This window comes from Nestor notabilis, unplaced genomic scaffold (assembly GCF_000696875.1).
Source record: "Nestor notabilis isolate BGI_N333 unplaced genomic scaffold, ASM69687v1 scaffold7927, whole genome shotgun sequence".
NCBI lineage: Eukaryota > Metazoa > Chordata > Aves > Psittaciformes > Psittacidae > Nestor > Nestor notabilis.
Genome location: NW_009936852.1, coordinates 9,992 through 33,153, shown reverse-complemented (window position 1 = coordinate 33,153; position 23,162 = coordinate 9,992). Strand labels below are relative to the sequence as shown.

The window sequence follows — 23,162 nt, the reverse complement described above, 5'->3', positions numbered from 1 at the left end:
TTTCCCTACCTCGTTTCTCTCTAAACCCCACTTTAATTTTTCCTTTGAAATTAAACTTGTAACTGTAAGTCCTGTAAATATGGTGATAGTGCATGTGGAACATTCAATAATGTGCAGAATGTAGCTGTGTGATTCCACCACAGGGTGTACCCATGTGCTCTGAGTGCATGTGCCTGCTGGGAATATACCTGTAACCTCGGTACAGGACCTGAGGCCACAGAGCTGCAGCAGTCTTGCTGCTATTAGGATGAAAAATCCAGCATGTTACCTCTAAAATCACAGGCTTGCTGAATTGCTGTCACAAGAGTACCCAGGCATTCCTTCAAATGGCTTCAGTTGGGACGACAAGGAAGGGAGCTGAAAAGGGTTGGTGCAGGGTCTTTCCTGTTGAATGTGGAAGAAAAAGACAATAACAAGATTTGTTTGTTTTAAAAGCTAGAGAATTATAGCACATTTCATAAATGCCACAGTTTCCTATACCTATCCTCTCACATATTTTCTGACCAAGGAGAGTGGCAGTGATTGAGTGAGTTAGATTCAGCTTGGATCCCCAAAGATGCCATTGGAGAGCAGTTTTGGACTAAATGACCGGCCAGGTGGTGCTGAGTGGCCAAGAGCTGAGTAGATAAGAGCCTTGTGACATGCTGGTATTCATTAGTCAGTTAATTAATGACTTAAAATAAAGCAAGCTGTTTCATAACCTGTTAGCAGGCTCTACAGGGAAGGACAGCAAGGGTATGTGGGGCGTTAGGAAGGATGTGAGGTTACATAAGGAGTGTGAGGACATGAGACCCATTGAGGCAGTACTGGATGGCTGTGCTGGGCTTTAATGATATATAAATAGAGCTGCTGGAGTGAGCTTTTCCTTAATGTGCTCCTGGGATTTGCTTCAGTTCAAGCCACTTTGGACACCCAGAGACATATCTGTATGTCTGCAGCAACGATTAGCAGGCTGTATCGCTTCTCAGAACTATCTCATATAACAACAGACACACACTTAGCTTCTTTAAGAAAGATGATATGCCTTCCTACATGACTTTTAGATATTCATGAAGGCAATACCAGCTGGTTCCCCCACCAGCCACCTTTTTTTTTCTTCTCCACAAGGTTTGGGAATATGGCCTCCTTTTAAAAACACTGTTTCAATCAGTAGGTTGTGTTTACAGTTGTGTCTTCAAATTCTACTCATTATTAGCTTCTACTTTTTTCCCAGTACAGGCACCAGGTTTACTGGGCCACAGTTCCCTGAAACACTTCTTAAAAATTAACGTTCTACTGGGCAATTTCAGTATCTCCAAAACCAAGGCTCTTAGTAAGAGCTCATACACCACATCCATTAGTTCAGCTGTTACGTCCTCGTGCCTTTTTGAAAATTTTGTGTAAATCCCATCTGGTCTTGGCCACTTGTTACTATTCATTTTGTCTATTTGGCAACAGGCAGAATGTACAATCATCATCATCATCAGTTTATTAGGTGAACAATTCTGGCACGGAAGTCAAGCTGGTTTTTTCCCACCACCATTTTTTTTTTCTTTACTGCTACTAGATAATATCCCAAGTAAGCAATATAATTTGCTCTTCTACAGGGAGACAGTAGAGGTGTGAGACCAGCTGTAAGTGGGAGCAAACAATGTATATTACTCAAATTGCTCCTGTCTCTACTTCTGCTTTTCCTGCCAGAATTGCCTGGGTAAAAAGGGTAAAAATGATGGTCTGGTAATTAACTTTTTTCTAGTTTGATTGCCTCAGGAAGGACAGAAGGAAGTAGAAGACCTGTCATTTAAGGGGAAATACTACCACATCCCATGGGGTAATAAATAGTTCTTGTCAATAACTTGCTTAGAATAGGGGTTGCTGCCAACTTTACAACTGCTGAAACAGCCTAAAGATATGATCATATCATAGAACAACAAAATAAGGTTACAGAATACCTTTCCCCCAAAATACATAATATATATCATTGACCATTTTGCAGTGTTCAGTAGTTAGATGAAAGACCTCTTCGACGCCCATGTTCAGTATTACAACAGAAGCTCTTCTTGACTGAGGGTAGTAGACAGCTGTGAAAAAAGCTTGCAAATATATTTTTAGAAAGGAATGCCTCAAAGATTATCATTAATTCTATTTGGCCTTGGTGCAGTGTCAAATTCATGCTCAGTGATACAGAATATCAGCATACATGATCATGCATTTTTGACCAGTTTAGATCAACTTTCTTTTACCTTTACATATATTATCTTTCAGTTTTCATGAGAAGATGAACTTTTAGTACATATTTTCAAAGCTCAGTACATTTGTTTCTATTTAATGCAGAAAGCTTCATAGAGCTCAAAAACATATTTCAAGAACATACTAAAAAAGACTGAAGAAGCAAGAGAAAAGTCCTAAACGAAGCACATCTCAACACTGCATATTGCAATGATAGACTTGAAGGATTCTGTTACCTAAATAGTAGGCATCATGAACACAATCCAAAACAAACAGGCAATGAGAACTCTGTAAATGCACCAAGAACATTCCCTAGATCAAGCCAGCGTGAAGCAATGACAACAATGCATCTGGAAATCCATCTCTTTCCGGATGGCGACCTGGGTCAATTCTTTAAAGAGGTGATAAGACTTCATGGCCTCTAAAGTTTAAATCATTTTCTGACAAATATTTCTTCTGCCTTTAAACTAAAAAAAGATGAGGTAATGATAACAAATCTGCTTTGCCACCTCTCATCCTATACAAAATAATCAAATAGTAAGAGCACTTACCCAAGCTGTGAGAGACCTGAAATCAACTCTTCCTGTCGCTTGAGGAATTCAGATCCTAAGCTCTCATTCCTGTAGCTATATGGCTCTCAGCAAGCTCACAGCATGTGCATAAGCCCATGTGGGAATGCATGAAGATTCTCAGTATTCCTCCTGAAGTTCTGTTCTCCAAGAGAAAAAAAAAAAGAGAACAAGTCTACAGGAGTGCTTGGGTCACAGGCAGAGAAGTAGGGTTACTGGTTAGGAAATCCATCTGTTTAGCTCTGTATGTTCAACCTTATTTAAAGGTGTCTGCATATTTTATAGCAGGCAGCCACTGATTAAATAGCATAAATGAACACCTCCTTGCTGGTGATCCTACAGAGCTGTAGTTATCTCTGACACTAGTCTACTTCTAACCCAGAACACTCTGAATTTTTCCTTCATATCAGAGCAACTTCCAGAGAAATGATAGAGAGTTTCATTCTTTGCTTTCCTCGTTGTAACTATCTTGCAACTGAGTGATAAAGCTGCAGACTAAATTAATAATAATAAATCTGAAATTATGCCCAGGATAAAAAAACAATCCCATTTTTACACAAAGAAATGTGTTCTAAGATGACCATTACTACTTAGAAGAGATCACACAGATATAAATCCTCAGAAAACATTAACTTCTATGCTTGGTAATGGTTCAAAAAGCAAAATCAGTTGGTTTACATTGTTAGGAAAGGAATGGAGCACAAAGAGAATCTTTCACATGAGAAACTATTACATGAGTCAGGAAAGGCTGTGGTGATCATGTACCCCAAAAGCAGAACAACGAACTGGGTAGGGCTTAGAGGAGGACGACAGTGGAAAAAGCAATGGGATCACTTCTGAATTAGGTATTATTAAGGAATATAAAAGCATGAGTGGAAGAAAGGGTAGACAGGAAACAACGTTCCACCGTACATATTACTAATTCATTTTTCAGATGGATGGCTCAGAAAAAATAGTAGTTGTTCTTCATTCATGCAATTAACCTATTGACACATGATGTTGTAAGTGCTAAATGCTTACAGGATGCCAAAACTGACTGAATACTTTAAAAACAATTTAATCTTAAGGTGTAACATCAGAATCAGGGATTCCTTGAACCATTAGCTTTTGCTGGCTTACACTTTGGGTAAGCTGCACTAAATGTGAACTCCGTTCTTATATTGTTTCCTGTACATCTGTCCTGGCCATGGCTGGGGACAGAATATACTTAAGAGAAGATTTAATAAGAAGATGGAAGAAGACAGGAAAGACTGATGATCAGGTGCAGGGCTCAGCCAGAAAAGCTCACTGTGACTGAACCTGTTTTACATGCAATCATTCCCTTTTATACCCTTTTCTGTTTACCTCTTTTTGTTCCTTCCTGTCTCCCCTTCCCCTGCATGTCCCCTTCTGGGTTTGTAAAGGTCTGACAGCTCCTTCACCCACCCCAATCCTGTCTGAGACCTCCCTTAGTTTTGTCAGTCATGAAGTTCAGGCTGATCCTCCTGGAAGTAGCACCTGTAGTGTCTTGATACCCTATCAGTTAGTGTCACTAGTGAGGTTTGTTTCTTTTTGATGTCTCTGTGTATATATGTTTCTGGTTCACCCTTTTACCTCAGTTTCTCAACTGACATTTCCTTTTCACACTCTCAACATGTCTTCAAGTAGTGCGGCTGACCGGGTTTGGTTCCCATCACCTCCTCCGTTACCATTTGTCAGTCAGATATGTGTCACGCTATGTTCTTGTTTATGGTGTTCTCTTTCTTACTGTCCTTGTGGTGTCAAAAAATGGTTCTTAATCAGATACTTTTAAAGAAGCAGACATTCTCCTTCCACATACTCTTAGAGAACAAGTCAAAGTTATTCTGGTTCAACGTTCAGCCTGCTCCATGACATCCTCTGCAGGATAATGCAGTGGCACAGAAACCAAGCTCCTTGCTGCAGGCTGAGACCTTGAGTACACCTGCAGGCCTTGAGTATTGTAAACCTACTGGTCAGGACTGCAAGCCTGTCAGTTGTCTTAGTCTGTCCCAAGCTTGAGGCTGGCTTCAGGCTTGTCGTCGTCCCATAGAGTGGTGTAAAGACATTTAATGAGAGAAAAATTCTGCCTTACTAGTCTTCCTCCTTCTCTATCAGCATGTGTAGATAGACAGAGAGGATAGAATGGGATCTGTTAAAATCATCATCCATAAAGAAATAATTGTGCACAATTATAAAATAAACCATCTTGGAAGTCAGGAGCTAAGTGTTGCCTTATTTGTCATTATCAGAGCTGTCTTTGGATTCCTCCATTCTGGCACAGAGCAACGTGAAAAGAACAGGTCAGTGCAGCTGACTCCATACAACTTTAAACCAATCCTGTCTCTGATTAATTAGCACAGAGATTAGAGCTTCAACACGTTTACCACTGAAGAGTAAAATATTATTGACCAAAAATAGAGTGCTTGAATGCTGTGTGGGCAGAAGATTATATATAAAGAGCCATCGCTGAAAGGACTTTTATTCTTTGTTACCTCAGCATCTCAAGGTAAGTCTCATCCGCTTGCTTCCTACTCTGACCATGACACCTCCACAGCTTTGCAAAGAGGTGGAATATGTAGGGGCATTTTCTTCTCATTCCCCACTTCTAATTTTCCAGGTCATGCTTTACATGCAATGTTGAGGTTATATGGCCCAAACCACTCAGATATAGTGGCACAAACAGAAGAGCCATGACATGCCATTCCTTGGAGGGGCCTTCTACAGACTTTGCTACCTCCGAGTCCTACAAAAGGCACAGGAAAACTAACTCTGAAAGCAGCTGAAATTGGCTAGGAAAATATATGTAATCCAGCTGATATTTTCCTAGATGTTAGATTTGTTTTCAGCAGGTGATAGCAATGTCAGGAGGAGCACAAGATTTTCTGTGGGATTTGGTTCTAGCTCAAGAGTTGTAAAACGCTGAGTACAATTCAGCTGCTGGGGAGACTACACAACGTGTATGAATGTTTGATAAAACATATGCTTAAAACAATGGATGGGTTTTGATTTAACTCTCTCTGTCATTTCTTTAACCATTCCACACAGATACTGAAAGCAGATTTCCTCCTGGGCTCTCTGAAGGTAAGATCTTAACAAATAACGTGTAGTTTTGCTAATCCTGAGCAATGAGTGATGCTCAGCCACACAATGACAAGGGCAGGTGGCAAGAGACTGTGTTCCAGAATCAGGTTCACTGCAAAGGACATATGTTATTTTAATCAATATGAGCATATTCACAGTTCTTGGTAGGAAATAGTCCACGTATTGGGAAAGAGAAGTGACAGATACTCAAGCTTAGCCAACAGGATTGCAAGAGACAGTGACAGTAATGTCTTTATGTGGTGTAACCTGGGATTTACAGGTGATTAAAATCAACCCCTGCCACATGCACAACTGCTGGAATCCTGCAACTGAGGCTGTGGTCAGAGAGGAGGCTCAACATACAGTTCAAGAAGGGTCCAAGCTTGTCCTGCCTTAAGGTTCCTCTGGGGTGAGGTCTAGAACAACATATGCTGACTTTGGCTTATCACACACATCCTGAAACCAGAACAAATTTCAGGACAACCTTGTCTCCTGTCTGATAGACAGACAGATGTACTTGTTTGTGTACAAAAAGTCACCTTCACAGAGAACTTAATACACACCATTCCCTTCTAGACTTTCTGGGGAAGGTTAGTGATTGACTGGGAGAGTTCACCAGAGACACAGAAGGAACTCTCCACATATGTGCCTTCCACCCTAATAACAAAAATTACGCACTGAAATTGGAGCTGAAAAGGATGGAAGTACAAGTTATTCTCCCAGAGAATGCCTTATTCTCTGTTCATGAATTTGTAAAGATCTCAATTTTACGCTATTTCCTATTGAAGACATTTGGTAGTTTAACAGACTGTGCCTCTTGAGAAATATTCTGATGACCTATTGGCATTTTCTGATGCTCTGCTTAACCTTTTTATGGACACTGAAATAATTTCTCTCTTTCTTTCATTTGCTTCTCTTGAGCCACTCAGAGGCAGGATCATACAGGCAAAAAACCACTTGGCTCTGTATACATAGAATAATAATTTCAAAGTAAGTTAAAGGTCCTGGATTCTGTGGTTTGAAACTCCTGGGCATTAAAGGCTCTCGAGAGATGCAGCTCCTCTAAGCCCTGCAGGGTGCATACCCCTAGCAAGTAGGTTTTGCTGAGAGACATCAGCACATCTACAGCAATGTGTCCAAAAGCAGCATTACAAATGCCTTCAGATTCCTTTCATCATTTCCTTGATGTAAACCACTCCATGCTGATTAAGTCAGTACTGTGATGCCTAGGAAAGATACATCTGAGTTGTTCAGTTCTGTCCCATTAACTTCTTTAATACCACGGTGTATCAGACAGCCCATGATGTAGCAGGAGTTTGGACTTTGTTATTTAATGGATTCTTTAAGCTGTATATTACCTTGCCTGGGAAGAACATTCTGTTAATGCTAATTCCTGTTTACATCATTTCTGCCTCTGTTATTTCCAAATGCTCTTGAATTTTCTACACCAGTCCACCTGAATGTAGCAACCAATAACATCTATTTGTGTAGAAGAATTCTGAATTTTTACAAGATATTGATGCCTATGACAGGGGGGTTGGAACTAGATGATCTTAAGGTCCTTTCCAACCCTAACTATTCTATGATTCTATATGTAGCATTAAACTGAGCATAAAGCAGTTTTCTGTAATATTTGTGCTCAACAAATCCCTAATTGAATGCCTGCTATATCTTTATATACAGTTATTGTCTTTTAATGATTTATAACTGATATTACTCTATATAGTATGTTAAAGCTAAAAGGTACCTTGTTATCTAAATTCTTTGAAATATTGTATCAGATACTTTTTTACCTAGATAATGCTATGCTATTAATGATTACCTTCAACATACATTATATTCCTTTATTAGCTAATTTTGCCACACATCTGAAAAGATGTTTTATATTTATTTGGTTCATATGATAAACACATTTGGCTTTAGACAGATGATAATTGACCCTCACAATTTGTTCCAGTGCCAAACAGAAAATAGTTGAGCTTTCCCTGCTTGATATTAAAACCTAGAAAACAGAAGGGTGCCAAGAATACCTCCACTTAGAAATAATGTGTAAGAGTGAATCTGCTTAACTTACAGATCTTATTTTTGTCTAGATTTTTAGATATCTAATGAAATAAACAATCTAAGCGGTTAGTGTATGTGACTTTGAGAAGTATATGACTGTGCAGCCGTGTGAATAGCAGGCGAAGATACAGCAGGAGAGGCTTTGAAAGACTTCTAGCTTGATATTCTCTCTGCCTTCACTTGGGCACACAGGCACCCCATTTAAGAGGGATGCCTTCAAAGGCAATACACCTCTGTCTACAAAAGGAACTTTCTGTATTAGGACTTCTTCAGATACTTAAAATTAAGGTAGAAGTGCTTGATGTTGATCAGTCTTCTTCCTTTTAGTCATTGAACATGCACATTTTCTGGATAAACATAAATTACAAAGGCACAGGCTCTCTGAAACTTTTCTGAATTCCTCTAGAGCAACTCCAGCCATGAGTTCCGATGCAGAGATGGCAGTCTTCGGAGAAGCTGCTCCCTATTTACGTAAGACTGAGAAGGAGAGAATTGAAGCCCAGAACCGCCCATTTGATGCTAAGACAGCCTGTTTTATAGTGGATGAAAAGCAAATGTATGTGAAAGCTACCATACAGAGTAGAGAAGAAGGCAAAGTCACAGTTAAAACATATGATGATACAGTAAGTGATACCAGTGGCTACTCATACATGACCATCCAGTTCAGGCAGTTCCCTCACTTAGATTTCTTCTCTTGTTGTTCCCTTCTGCTTTTGTCAGACCGTGACTGTAACAGATGACCAAGTCTTTCCCATGAACCCTCCCAAGTATGATAAAATTGAGGACATGGCCATGATGACCCACCTCCATGAACCTGCAGTGCTGTACAACCTCAAAGAGCGTTACGCAGCCTGGATGATCTATGTAAGTACCAGCAGCAGTCTTCCTCTGGGTAGCTGGCAGGAACTGCTCTGCCAGGCTAAGTGGAAGCCAATGTGCTGTCTCCCTTCCTCACAGACCTACTCGGGTCTCTTCTGTGTCACCGTCAACCCCTACAAGTGGCTGCCGGTGTACAGCCCGCAGGTGGTGGCTGGCTACCGAGGCAAGAAGCGCCAGGAGGCCCCTCCACACATCTTTTCCATCTCTGATAATGCCTATCAGTCCATGCTGATTGGTGAGTCATTTGGCAAGAATAGGAAAATACTGATATACACAGGGCTGACTGCTTGGTCAAGAAACACTTGACAGTTCAGGCATCTTAAGTGCTGTTCTACTCAGTGGCTGTATGGCAACAGCTCCTATAGTCACAGAGTCACAGAATCACAGACTGGCTGAGGTTGGTAGGGACCTCTGGAGATCATCTAGTCAACCCCCCTGTTACGCAGATTCACCTAAAGCAGGTGGCATGGGTTCATGTCTAGGTGGGTTTTGAATATCCGCAGAGAAGGAAGCTCTACAACCTCTCTGTGCAGCCTGTTACAGTGCTTTGTCACCCTCAAGGTAAAGAAGTTCTTCCTCATATTCAGATGGAACATCCAGTGTTTCAGTCTGTGCCTGCTGCCCCTTATCCTATCACTGGGCAAGAGTCTGGTACCATCCTCTTGACACCCACCCTTAAAATGTTTGTATACACTGATAAGATCCCCTCTCAGTCATTTCTTCTCCAGGCTAAACAGGCCCAGCTCTCAGCCTTTCCTCATAAGAGAGATGCTCCAGTTCCCTAATCATCTTTGATTAGGAATCACTGGACCCTCTCCAGTATTTCTTTGTCTTTCTTGAACTGGGAAGCCCAGAGCTCTAGATGCAGCCTCACCAAGGCAGAGTGAAGTCTTATGGAACAACTCAAGATAAGAATGCTTGTGGCATCTTAATGACCTCTGTGCTCTCTGGAAAGGCAGTAGCCAGTTGTATGGCTTGTGCCTCCTCTCCTAGTGAGGAATTTAAAGAAACAGTAAAGAAGCAACACAGCAGAGAATCTGATTCTGATTAAAAATGTCTAAGCCAAGGTCTATACACGAAAGAAAACAAATAGTAAGTAGGAAGCCTTGTAAAGAACCATTCCTCTTGCAAAAAATAAAAAAAAAAAAAAATCCACATGCAGACTAATGCAGAGTTTATCTTCTCTGGTTACAAAGTGATAAATTCAGTGACAATACAGTTATTTTCCTTGAAGTCAGTCAGTTATGTCTTAGGAACAGAAGCCCTCCACTTCTCATTTCAACATCTCTTTCTGGTACTTTGTTTTCAGATTCTTGCAACCAGTCAATCCTTATCACGTGAGTATGTTTCATTACATGTTGCAAAGCTGACAGAGAAGTAAAGATGCTTCCTATTTTCTGTTTACTGTAACAATTAATACTTTCATTTCAACAGCGGAGAATCCGGAGCAGGGAAAACTGTGAACACGAAGCGAGTCATCCAGTACTTTGCAACAATTGCAGTCAGTGGTGACAAAAAAAAAGAAGAAAAGAGTGGCAAACTGCAGGTATGTCTATTCTTTCCCCTTTTCGAGTTTGGTCAAGACTGTGCCTGCAGAGCAGAAGCTATCAATGCATCTTTTTGGGTTGCAGAACTATAAACAGGTAGAAAGTGTAGCACTGCTGAGGAGACAGTCAGGATGCACAGTCCAAGCACACCTACGCCCATTTACCCGTGCTACCTGGCCTCCATCCCTCTGCACGCTAGTGGAACTCTACTTAAAGGAGCATTTTCTTAATGCAGGAAAGCTGCAAACCTCAGTTTTTCTCCAGCCTTCATTTCCACAGAAGTCTTCACTAGGGAGAGAAGACAATGTAAGACAGCAGTTTTCTCTGCACTGTCTATGTATCTGTTCATCAGTTCCCTACAAGTTCAGCCACATCCACAGCACCTGAGTGGCTGCAAGTGTAAAGAGAGCAGCTGGTTCCCAGTGGCACATGACTGCCATTCCTGTTCCTTGGTTTGACTCCTATTGACAAGGGAAGTGCAGTAACTCTGGACTCCAGAGTGCTTATATGGAAGTTAAGAGTCATTTCAATTGCATCAGGTAGTAGTTCCCACTGGCTTGTTCTCCTGCCTGTGGTCAAAGTAACAGCCCTTAGTGGAGGCGTAAGAAAAGGGACAGATTTTGGACAGCTGGGACCACATTCCTGACAGTAGAAATGTAATATCATAAAGGATCCTTCCAGGGAAGAAAGCATATACCCTGATCCCCCTTTCTGCTGAGCAGCCCAGCTGCCACAATCTGAGCCCACTGGTGTATTCACAAGGCATCGGTTTCATTCCCTAGAACAGAGCAAGCAACAAACATCCTTGCAGCACAAGTGTGTGTCACCACAGTCTTTGAGATGGTATGTGCATCAAAGTGGGTGACACGTGTCAGTGTGTTATCTGAGTACCCAAGGGCACAGTGGAACGTAAGGAGATTCCAAGGCTGAATATACTTTCCACACTTAGAGGCAGGTGTCTGTGATTGATGGGCTGTTATGGCCAAGTCAGGTTCATCATAAGCCCTCTTTCCATCAGTAGCATTTAAGAATATCCTGGGTTCAGCTTTCACCAGCTGCTCACTATGCCAGCACTGATTGCAGAACTTAGAGACAGCTGAGACATGTAGTGACTGTGTTTGATATAAGGAAATTCACCTGGCTCTCAGATGGATAACAACTTATTCTGCCTACTATTTTATAGTATTCACAATCTGTAACAGTAGTATGTGCCTCTTCATAAGAACATTAAATAAAACAGTCAGGTCATAGTTATATCTAGCCCAGCATCCTACCTCAGATGCAAGCTGCAATCAGATAGATGCCAGGCAAGAGTGTATGAATAAAGAAAACATGTAACAGCATTTCTCCAGAATACCGCCTCAGCCTCCAGCACTTTGTCACCCAGCCTATAGAAAGGGCTCCAGAATGAACTTGTGTAAAGAATTGCCACGTCTTCTTCCATGCTGTTCTCCATGCACAATGCTCCCTTGGGAGTTCCCTGGTCACAGCTGTGCACTAAAAAGAGGTTTGGTGTTGGTGCAATCAGCTACACTGATACACACATCTCTTCTCATAAACAGAGAAGAAGAATTTCCTTTAGAAAGCTGAAAGATATATGTGAGAGGGCATTGCTGCAGGGATTTGGGATTTTTTATTAAAAAAAATCTATATATGCACACACATGGAGCTTAATCTAATACTGTGTTGCCTTAATTAAGAAAAAAAAAAAACAAAAAAAAAACAAAACCAAAAAGAGATAGCAAGAGCTTCATATGCTTCTATATTGCCTTAATTAGAGTCCACCTTCATGGTGGACTAACAAAAACTAATTTAAGCCCATTGTGCCATCTGCAGACAGTGTTGGGAACGGCACTCCCTCGCTATTGAAAGTTGAGAAACACTGCACTGAACACCACCACATACAAAGATGCAGGAACTCGAGCTGTGCTGCTCGTCTGTCACCTGAATAAAAAATGATTGTCGTCATTCTTTTTTTTTTCTATCTCTTGTCTTGGAAATTATCCCTGGCAACACTTGCACACCCTGACATAAGAGCATAGGGTGACTCTACTTCCTGGAACATATTGCAAGGAAAAGGAGAGACATAATGCCACAGAAGCTTCTTTCCTCCAATAGTTTTGCAATTAACAAGAGTGACACAATACAATACTGAAAGTTTACATGCTGTTCATTCCTTCTGCAGTCATGCAGCTAAAAAACTCTCCATTTTGAAACCAATGGCAATATTCACGAGTGATGGCTCATAAGTGCTTAAAAACTCTGATAAAGTTTCGGTTAAAAATCACCTAGGAAGTGCAAAAATTGTCTGCACGTATTATCTTCTTTGTAATATTTGTTTTTAACCAGTAGTGAAGTTTGATAAGCTTTTTCTCTTGTAACTAGGGAACTCTGGAGGATCAAATCATCAGCGCCAATCCACTGCTGGAGGCCTTTGGCAATGCCAAGACTGTGAGGAACGACAACTCCTCGCGCTTTGTGAGTTTATTGCAGATTTGGTGGAATGCAGACATCTCATACATGTCTCATTCACTGATCACTATAACCAATTGATTGATCTGTACTGCCTGACAGGGAAAATTCATCCGGATTCACTTTGGAAGAACTGGCAAGCTGGCCTCTGCAGATATTGAAACCTGTGAGTTAGAGCAAGTCAGTAGATACAAAATTTGTGCAGTAAGGATCTCAGCTTTACCAAGAGGCTAATGACATCTCTCTGTTGATTAGATCTCCTGGAGAAATCCAGAGTCACTTTTCAGCTGTCCAGTGAAAGAAGCTATCATATTTTTTATCAGATAATGTCCAACAAGAAGCCGGAGCTCATTGGTGAGTGCCAGCAGTGCTGGGCTTAGCTCAGTGAGTGCTTCCTCTTTCCACTATGACCTGCCCAATGCCACCAAAGGTGCCCTGTATATCTGCAGATCTCCTCCGTATCTCCACCAACCCCTACGACTTCCAGTACATGAGCCAAGGAGAAGTCACTGTTGCCAGTATTAATGACGCTGAGGAACTGCTGGCGATGGATGTGAGTACAGGGATGGCCCCACAGTCAGAGCAGCTGTGGTGAGGGAAGCACAGCTCAGTGCAGGCATGGAGGCAAAAAGGCAGGGGGAGAAGCCCTACCTTCCCATCACAGCACATGTAACAGTACCTGTTACAGCACCGTGTTCTTCAGCCTTTGTGCGTGTCTGATCTACCCTGACTTACCTGTTGCCTCTGCAGAATGCCGTGGACATCCTGGGCTTCAGTCCTGATGAGAAGGAGGGGATATATAAGGTGACTGGGGCTGTCATGCACTATGGGAACATGAAGTTCAAGCAGAAGCAGCGTGAGGAGCAGGCAGAGCCAGATGGCACAGAAGGTAGTGTTGAGTACAGAGTTTGCTTGTGAACTGCAACAGGAGACAAGCTAGCAACCTTGTCCCATAAAGTGCCTAACACTTTGAGAATTAATTTCCTTTTCAGAAACTAAATTTTTTCATTTTGTTACAAGTTAAACAAAGTCAGTGATTGAATTTATGCTCCGCAAGGAGACAGAAATACATAGAAATGAAGCACTGCTGCAACCCTTCAGGCATGAAAGAGGAGTGTGTTGCAGCTGAGACACTACATACGTTAAAGGGAAAATTTCCCTTAACAATAGGTGCATCGGAGTAGCACAGAAAGTGAGTTCCTTGTAACAGAAACATCCTAGAGGACCAAGACACCTTTCTTTATCTCATTTGACCTCATTTGTTGTCTCTGATCCTAGTGGCTGACATAGCTGCCTCCCTCATGGGTCTGAATTCTGCTGATTTTCTCAAGGCTTTATGCTATCCCAGAGTAAAAGTCGGGAATGAATATGTAACTAAAGGACAAAGTGTACAACAGGTACCTAGACAGCTGATCAGCTTTTCATTTTGTTTAGACAGTTATTTCAACTTCAAAGCGAAGTCAACTTTCATTACTGCCTTGCTTGTGTTTCTTACAGGTATACAATTCAGTGGGTGCATTGGCTAAATCAGTCTACGAGAAGATGTTCCTGTGGATGGTTATTCGCATCAATCAACAGCTGGATACGAAGCAACCCAGAACGTTCTTCATTGGTGTCCTGGACATTGCTGGCTTTGAGATCTTTGATGTGAGTTATAGTAAGTATGTTTGCCCATTGATGACATTTCCATACTAACCAGCTTATTTATATATTTTGAATTTGCAGTTCAACAGCTTGGAGCAGCTGTGCATCAACTTCACTAATGAGAAACTGCAACAGTTCTTCAACCACCACATGTTCGTGCTGGAGCAGGAGGAGTACAAGAAGGAAGGAATTGATTGGGAATTCATTGACTTTGGGATGGACCTGGCTGCCTGCATTGAGCTCATTGAGAAGGTAGAGGAAATTTTTTCATTTTAGGAGAGCACATTTCTTTCATGATCATTTATTTTAGTCCAGTCATTCTTAGTGTGCCCATTCTTAATAAATGGGCACATTAATGTTGAATTATGTGCATGATGGATCAGATGGACCCTCTAACATAAGAAAAGGTAGTTCATAAACCGAAAGCTTTTGCAAAGACAGGCTACCTCCATAATAAAAATGATTTCCTGAACAACATAGCTGGGGTGGAAGGGAGAGAGGGTACATGATGTTAACTTGGTGCCTTTAACAAAACTGCCTTTTCACAGTAAGGTGAACCTAAAGTCTTACTACTTGCTTTAATGGGTAGAAGTTCTGGTTCTAGTAACACAGCCCTTTCTGGCCCCTCTGTCACTGCTCGCTGCCACTGCACTGGGGATCTTAATGGGAATGAACCCCTCACTGCTATGTTACAAGCCAGTGTTCAGTGGCTGTGCATAGCTCTTACACATCATGTGCAAATCCAATATGCACATATGCAAATGTCTTCCTTCTCAGGAGCAGACAGGTTTCTGCTCCCAGCACTGTCATTCATGCCCCGTGCCCAAAGACTGATACAGCCATCCCACATGTGTGTTCACTGCTTTATATTCATTCCATAAGTTACGCCTTTGCACGAGACACATTTCTTGCTAACCTCCCACACTTCCCACCACATAGCAGCATCTACAGGCAGCACTACCATTCACAGCTACTGCCTGTTGCCTATTACTGTATTTAATACCCCAAATCCACACTAAGCATTCAGTGGCCACACATTTTGTGTCCCCTATCTATGCAATGCACAGTAGTGGAGCCAGAGGAAGCAGAACACCTATGCTGATCTAATGTTGTAGAATCTTTTGTAATTACAGGAAAGAAGCAGACAATTCTAGGATGCAAATCATCTAGTACATTCTGTTAGGGATTCTGTGAAATGTCTTTATAATGTCTTCCATAATAGAAGAGCAATCTGGACAGCTAGCTCAGATCTAGATTCTGTTTTATAGACACCTACAACACTTAGGCAAGATGCATGCTAACCCCAGAGGTCTCATACAGCAGCCACACCTAGACAGCAAAATCTTCATTCAAAGCATAGCATTCGTGCCCAGCGTCCACCTTCTGTGATTGCTGCTGCTCTAGAGGAACCCTGATTCTAGCTCTGGCAGCTATCTAGCTGAAATCAGATATAAGCATCTCCTGGCATCTTATTAAATTAAATTAATAAAAAAAAAGTTTCATACAAAGAAGGAACTCCTAGAATTCTCTCTAGGCCAGAGAAGTACAGATCACACCATTGTCTCCACTGGTATCAGAGGATGTGCTTATCTGCACTATCAGAAGATACCTAATGTAGCTCCAACGAAAGCTCTGTGAATGTGCCTTTATCTCTGTATTGGAATACTTCTCATCGCAAATGCAATTCTGAGACAAATTAAAAGTCTATGGGTATTCTAAAGTGACAGGTTGTCATTTACATTCCATATACGGTGGGGAAAATTTGATCCATCATGCACATTCACTGGAGACAAAACCAGAGCTGGTAGGTATCAGTTATCTGCACTTTCCTGAGGAGCCATCAAATTAAGTTCATGTTGACAATTGCAACCTGATGGCTTGTAACAGACATACACAACAGCATGAGGTCCACAAACAGGATGCTGAAACCTACTTCCTAATGATGTAGGGTAATTATGATCATAACAATAGATTAAAATATGTATCTATAGTATTTCATTCAAAGATGCATGTATCTTTGAATACTGCAAACAGTATTGTCGAGTTGCCATATTCATGGGTAGCAGCTTGAGCAACACAGGCTAATTATAGTTTGCCTGATTATTATAGTAACTAGTGGTGCATTAAGAACTTAGGCAGTATAAATTACAGTCACTGAAACAAGGCACAAATTATATGGAAGGTGACATTTTATTTACTTTTCCTCTCCCCACCACTTACTTTCTTCATGTATTCATATTCCTCCCAGCCCATGGGCATCTTCTCCATCCTGGAAGAGGAGTGCATGTTCCCCAAGGCAACTGATACCTCTTTCAAGAACAAGCTCTATGACCAACATCTGGGCAAGAACAAAAACTTCCAGAAGCCAAAGCCTGCCAAAGGCAAGGCTGAGGCTCACTTCTCTCTGGTACACTATGCTGGCACAGTGGACTACAACATCGCTGGCTGGCTTGACAAGAACAAGGACCCCCTGAATGAAACTGTTGTGGAGCTGTACCAGAAATCATCCTTGAAGCTGCTGTCCTTCCTTTTCTCTAACTATGCGAGTGCAGAAACAAGTAAGTGCTTTGTCAATAATGATCAATAAGGCAAGAGCCTACTTAAGTCTACTTCTTCTTATCGTCTCTGTGGTATACTTTAGACTCCCTATCTTCCCCCAAGGTGACCTTGTTCTTGTGTGCACCCAGTTATGCTGAAATTAAGATATCAACATGCAGAACTGCTGAAAACACCACATTCATGTAAAACACAGTGAGTCCAACACAAAGTGACTCACTATGTTGTGAATCATGTGCATACTTAGTCACCCTCTAGACACGTACCAATTATACCTGTAAAGTGCAAGCAACTTTACCATCTTTGGGGACAGTTTTGTTTATTGAGGTGAACTAGAAGAACTAAAAGGAGACCGTGGAACTATTTCATATCCAGCCAAGCAGTCCTGCTGGTGTTGCAAGGGAAAATGAGAGAGACAGAGAATACAATGTAGAAGTCCTCTAAGGACATCAGAGAGCAGTCCAGTCTCTTGCCCTTTTTTGTGGCTGAAGACCGTCAACTTGGACAGTCAACAGGTCTGCTTTATCAAAAATGGCCATGCAGATTTCTACCAAAAACCTCTCAGTATTCTGGCAACCTGAATGCTGAGCAAAAAGAAGAGGCAGTATACAGCAGTAGTCAACTCAGCCATCAGGCATAGGGACAGCAGGGTTTGAGGTTCAAGAGGGTACTGCATGGGAACTTTCCTGCAGACCAGTTTGGCTGAGATAACGATGTGTCTAGACAAGCTCTTAGGAAATACTGAGGATGTGTCAGCTGTGGTCTTTGCAGGTATCATCAATATAAGGAAGGTGAGAGGAAAAGGTTGTGAAGATAAAGTTTTGGATAAAGTGTGAAATTAGGAGCACAAAGACTTCATTTAAGTCTCAATTTAATTGGCTTCAATGGTGCAGCAAATATTAAAAGGCACTGAGCTGCTTGGATTTGTATTCCTGAGGCTGTAACTTGTTTCCTGCCACAGGGATGCCATAAACCAGAACAGATCCCTATTTTTTCACCTGGAAGACTGGATTAGGAGATGTTTCTAATGAAGAGTTCACTGTATTGATGAACAAATGTCAACTGCTGAGCCACATTCTTGTGGCTTTTCATCTAATCAAATAAAAAAATAATAACTGGTACTATGAGTAGAAGAAAAATGACTAGAAGCACGGAGTGTATCGTTATGAAACTTATGTCAGGCCATAGGAGTTATATACCACCAAAGCCATGTATATTACCATGCAACCTAAATCATGCATCTGAGAGCAAATTTACCATACACTGATCAACAACCAGCTAGCAGCAGTTCACTAAAACTCTCATGCAGCAGTGGGTATTTAAAACTAAAAGTTAATTATTTCATTGGCCTATGACCAAAGAAAGGAAAGTGAGGCCTACAAAACATACTGCTTACTCTAACCATTCACCTCTTATCTACTTCTTATAAGATGATAATTCTGGTGGCAAGAAGGGTGGTAAGAAGAAGGGTGGCTCTTTCCAGACGGTGTCTGCTGTTTTCAGGGTATGTAAGTTTCCTTTTAAATGAGCCATGCTTCCACAGAAACTATCCAAGGGCTAAAACACCTCTCCTATGAAGAAAGTTAGTGTAATTCAGCCTGGGGAAGGGAAGGTTCCAGGGACACCTTACTGCAGCTTTTCAGTATATAAAAGGGGCTTATCAGAAAGACAGAGAAAGACTTTTCACAGCGCCTCTAGTGACAGGACTAGAGTCAATGGTTTTAAAACGAAAGAGGGTTGGTTTAGACTGGACTTAAGGAATACAGTCTTTCCAGTGAGGGTGGTGAGACACTGGAACAAGTTGCCTGGAGAAGCTGTGGCTGCCCCATCATTGGAAGCATTCATAGTCAGGTTGGATGGGGCTTTGATCAACCTGGTCTACTGAAAAATGTCCCTGTCCGTGGAAGGGGTATTGGACCTGATGAACTTCAAAGGCCCCTTCAAATCCAAACCATTCTGTGATTCTGTAACTCCTTGACATTTCAATAAAGATGTAAAAGCTTTGTGACTCAAAGTTCAAACCCATGTTTTGTCTATCACAGGAAAATCTAAATAAGTTGATGACTAACCTGAGAAGTACCCATCCTCACTTTGTGCGATGCCTGGTTCCTAATGAGACCAAAACACCTGGTAAGTCCATCATTTAACTCTGAAGACATGGGACTGATGGGACTTGGCCTGCTTAGCTTCTACATCAACTTCTCTCAGAACAGCTCCCTTTGTATGTGAAGTTCTTGTAGGGATTGGCCTGCAGGACAGTGCCCAAATAGATCTTTTTGTATTGTTTACAGTGAGCGTGAAATTTTGAGCCTTACACAGTCCACAGCAATTACTTATCTTCTCTTAATGTGTGTACAGCACTGAAGATGATTACGATGGGCTTGATCATGGCTCATGGTGTGTTGTGGGTAATAGCATTAGCAAATCCCTAAAAAAGTGCCTAGTTTTAAGGACCATCGCGTCATTCAGAACTGTTGGGTTCATCCCAGGACCACTTAGCAGTTTCTAAATATTCAGTGGTATGATCTGATTCACTGAGCTGGAAGACTGTCAAAGAAATTATATTTCACTTGCAGAATTCCATGTACAAGCTGCTGGGTGCTCCTAGCTCTTGGAAAACATTTTGATATAAATTTCCTTTCTTTTTTCGTCTATATAATTAAATATTAAACTCTGATGAAGAATGTCGTCTCTGAGCACAGTCAAGTTTGGGAGTATTTTCGTGTGACCACTAAATAAAAGTACTTGGGGAAAGACTTGCATGTGTGGGTTTTAGGAGTTATAGAATCATAGAAACAACTAGGTTGGAAAAGACCTTTAAGACCATCAAGTCCAACCTTTATCGCAGAAATGCCAAGGCCACCACTAAACCATGTCACTAAGCCATGTCATCCACACAGTTTTTGAACACTTCCAGGGACAGTGATTTCATCACTTACCACTCCAGGGCAGGCTGTTCCAATGCCTGACCAGAAATTTTTTCCTAAAATCTAGCTGCTTGAGGTCATTTCCTTTTGTCCTACCAGTACTGGTAGAATGATAAGGTAGATACTGGTAGAATGTAGCAGATGCAACAGGACTATGAGGAAACAGGAGCTTAGCGTCTGTATAATCTGCTCAGGAAACAAAAGACCAATTTCAGAATGTTCCTTACCTTTCTTGTTTATGTCTCTGTCTAACCGCAAAAACCACAAGCAGGATTTAAGCAACACATATATGAATGACATTCACATTTCAGCTATACATCTAAACTCCTTCTACATTCAGTGGACAAAAGCTTACATTTTAAGATCTGACTCATATGGCCTCTTTTATACATTTACCTTAGGATGAGATGAATCACATCCTAGAAGAAACTTTTTCACTCCACTAACTATAAATGAAGCCCAAATGGAAATGTCCACACTTCATATCCTAAGTGAAGAAAGAGGAATCCCACTGGGGTCTTGATAGTCAGATGTAAGGGGGGAATTAACTACTAATATAGAAAAGCATATTTGAGTGAATTATTTTGCTAGATATTGCCGTCATTTTAATGTTTGCTTGGTTGTTTTGACAGATGACTCAGAGGTAAACTTAATGTTTGCCCTTTAAGAAAAAGAAAAGTAGTGCTGTGTGAGCAAAATTAAGGATGGTGAAGTGAAGGGACAGAAGCTGGACATCTTCTGATTTTTAGCTGGGTTTTGGCCGCTTATGCTCAACTTTTCTAACAAGTTCTTTGGGTACACCTTTATTGATTACACTGAAAAGATAAAGTTAAGAGTATGGACCACACTGTACTAATTAAAGGCTCTAGCAGCTGATGGAAATTTCTGCAGGACACAGTGATTCCAAGAGGTTTTTATTTTGTCAATTGTACTTTGTAACGCTTGAGAATAAGACTTTGAAATACAGTTGATTATTACATCCAATAGATACTTTAGGAGGAGAAAGATAATTCTTCCAACTTAAATCAACTTTCCTCTGCAGGCAGACTGAAAGCTTTAAGCAACCTACTTATCCCTTCCTGTGTTGGAATCTGTCTAGCAACCAAATCTAATCAAGTTTGAGTATAGTTAATATTTGTATGGCAGATCCAAGGTATAATGTGAGGTACATAAAATGAAGAGCTGATTTTCTAGATGGCACTACACTCTGCATTGTGCTACCTCTACCAACACGTAATATGGATGCTGATGCTGTTGAAGATCTTTCAGCTGGTCTCCTAAAGCACTGTCCTGACATTTGTAATGGGCCATTGGCAATTCACAAACTCTGCTCTTCTTAGTAAGATCTCTGCAACTTGTATGAATTGAAGACGTGTTCTCTGTCCACTTCCTGCATCTTTAATCAAGAACTGGTTGAATTTTATAAAAAAAAAAAAAAAAAAAAAAAAGAAAAGGAGGTCATTCTAGAATGCTAAAACATATGGGGATTCTTTGGAAGAAAGGAAGAGTCATGATGGATGCATTTTTTTAAAGGTGAAATGGACCATTTCTTGGTGATGCATCAGCTGCGGTGCAATGGAGTTCTAGAAGGCATCCGAATTTGCAGAAAAGGGTTTCCAAGCAGAATCCTTTATACAGACTTCAAGCAACGGTAGGTCTTCAGTTATTACTGTCTTTTAAGATAAGGCCTCAGTAAACCCACAGCTCAGGTGACAAGTCTGGTGACATCACTGAGAGAAACCTTCTGAATCAGACTAGATTAGAGGCATTTGAGGGAACCAAGGAATAAATACTGTCAGATCACCCCAGTCTTTCCTTCTTCGATCAGACCAGAGATTCTTTGATTATTCAGAACCAGTATAGTTTCTAAACTGGAGTCAATGCCTGATGATTCAGAGATGCAAAATACTTGCAGTGTAATGAATTATGTGGCATTAAAGACTATCTTTGTAAGTCTCCAAGAGAATAGGTACAAAAACAACACACTTCAGCACAGCCTCCTTACCATGCACTAAGCATGCAAAACTTCAAGGATTTCCCAGTGTTCTGTCACTGGCCTGCATCCTCTGCCTTGTTTTTCTCATCTTTAAAATGGAGACAATTAAACAGGTTTATATTAGCTCAGTTGCTATAAAGAACTGAATCAGAACTGGCTGCTGTTACATTTAAATGTGACAGTAGCATCTCCCATGTTGAAATGGTGTGAAAAGGACCCAAGACCTCTCTTAAAATGCCCTGCAACCTGATGTTCCATATGACATTAGCTGCTCTCAATTCTCAAATCATAATTTGATGTGACAGCTGAAGGAATCTATCTATAATGGCCATAGCTCAGAACCACAAAGTGCTTCATGGTTCAAAGTAAATGGGCTGAAGTTCAGGAGGAACTACAGTGGAAGCCTAAAATAGAGAATAAATTCATTGCACAACTATCACTGTCCCAGTTTTACATATTCTCTTTCAAACTAGACTTGAGAATAAGAAGTGCTCCAGTGCAGAGTCACACATCCTCATTAATGTACCTGAAGAAATCCCTTTAGAAGGATAAGGGAGTCCTTTCCATGACACAGGATTACCTTAATCATTAAGTTCCCTTACAAAATGCTAAAACTGCTCTTAGCATTTAAAGAATAATACAATGCTATTTTTAGTCCAAACTCAAGGATTCAGCGCTACAATTTACAGAGCTGTGAGCTGTGCGAGATCTATATTCCCTTTAGAATATAGCTGATTTTGAGTAATAGTTTTAATTCACCTTCAGCTTTGAGTAGCATTCCTCTGATCAATGAAACAAGATGAGAAGACTCTGACATACTCTCACCATGTTCTTCCTAACTCCTGGGCCTACAGGCACTCTTCAGTATGCACATTAATTTTGTATGTAACAACATACTGTGTTGTTACACAGCCAAGATTCCACTGAGGAGTAGACATGTCCCCTTGTCATCACATTCCATTCAGGCAAGACTGTCTCATTTCAGACAGTATATTCAGCTGCTTGCAAATAGCTCAGCTTCTATATATTTTATGATATATGGTGGATCATATTTTCCTCACCCTGTCTGCAGCCAGTCCTTGCAACCTGTCTTACCACAGGTACAAGATACTTAATGCCTCAGCCATTCCAGATGACCAATCCACTGACAGCAAACAGGCTTCAGAAAAGCTTCTTTCCTCCATTGATGTTGACCACAGCCAATACAAATTCGGCCACA

At 41.0% G+C, this 23,162-nt stretch overlaps 1 protein-coding gene across 1 annotated transcript in view; it reads left to right on the top strand.

Annotated features, from left to right (window-relative positions):
• Positions 1 to 8,359: 8,359 nt before the first annotated feature.
• LOC104408831 (myosin-3-like) overlaps positions 8,360 to 23,162 on the top strand; it is a gene marked incomplete at its 3' end in the record, with an annotated part of 23,553 nt that continues 8,750 nt past the window's right edge. Inside the window, exons 1-19 of the mRNA XM_010018554.1 lie at positions 8,360 to 8,545; positions 8,643 to 8,786; positions 8,880 to 9,036; positions 10,111 to 10,138; positions 10,236 to 10,347; positions 12,734 to 12,826; positions 12,923 to 12,986; positions 13,076 to 13,174; positions 13,270 to 13,373; positions 13,571 to 13,709; positions 14,099 to 14,217; positions 14,318 to 14,467; positions 14,546 to 14,716; positions 16,713 to 17,022; positions 17,476 to 17,484; positions 18,451 to 18,524; positions 19,063 to 19,150; positions 21,481 to 21,598; positions 23,044 to 23,162. The exon at positions 23,044 to 23,162 is cut by the window's right edge and continues 3 nt beyond it. Coding sequence (XP_010016856.1) covers positions 8,360 to 8,545; positions 8,643 to 8,786; positions 8,880 to 9,036; positions 10,111 to 10,138; positions 10,236 to 10,347; positions 12,734 to 12,826; positions 12,923 to 12,986; positions 13,076 to 13,174; positions 13,270 to 13,373; positions 13,571 to 13,709; positions 14,099 to 14,217; positions 14,318 to 14,467; positions 14,546 to 14,716; positions 16,713 to 17,022; positions 17,476 to 17,484; positions 18,451 to 18,524; positions 19,063 to 19,150; positions 21,481 to 21,598; positions 23,044 to 23,162 — 2,284 coding nt within the window. The remainder of the gene's footprint in view (positions 8,546 to 8,642; positions 8,787 to 8,879; positions 9,037 to 10,110; positions 10,139 to 10,235; positions 10,348 to 12,733; positions 12,827 to 12,922; positions 12,987 to 13,075; positions 13,175 to 13,269; positions 13,374 to 13,570; positions 13,710 to 14,098; positions 14,218 to 14,317; positions 14,468 to 14,545; positions 14,717 to 16,712; positions 17,023 to 17,475; positions 17,485 to 18,450; positions 18,525 to 19,062; positions 19,151 to 21,480; positions 21,599 to 23,043) is intronic.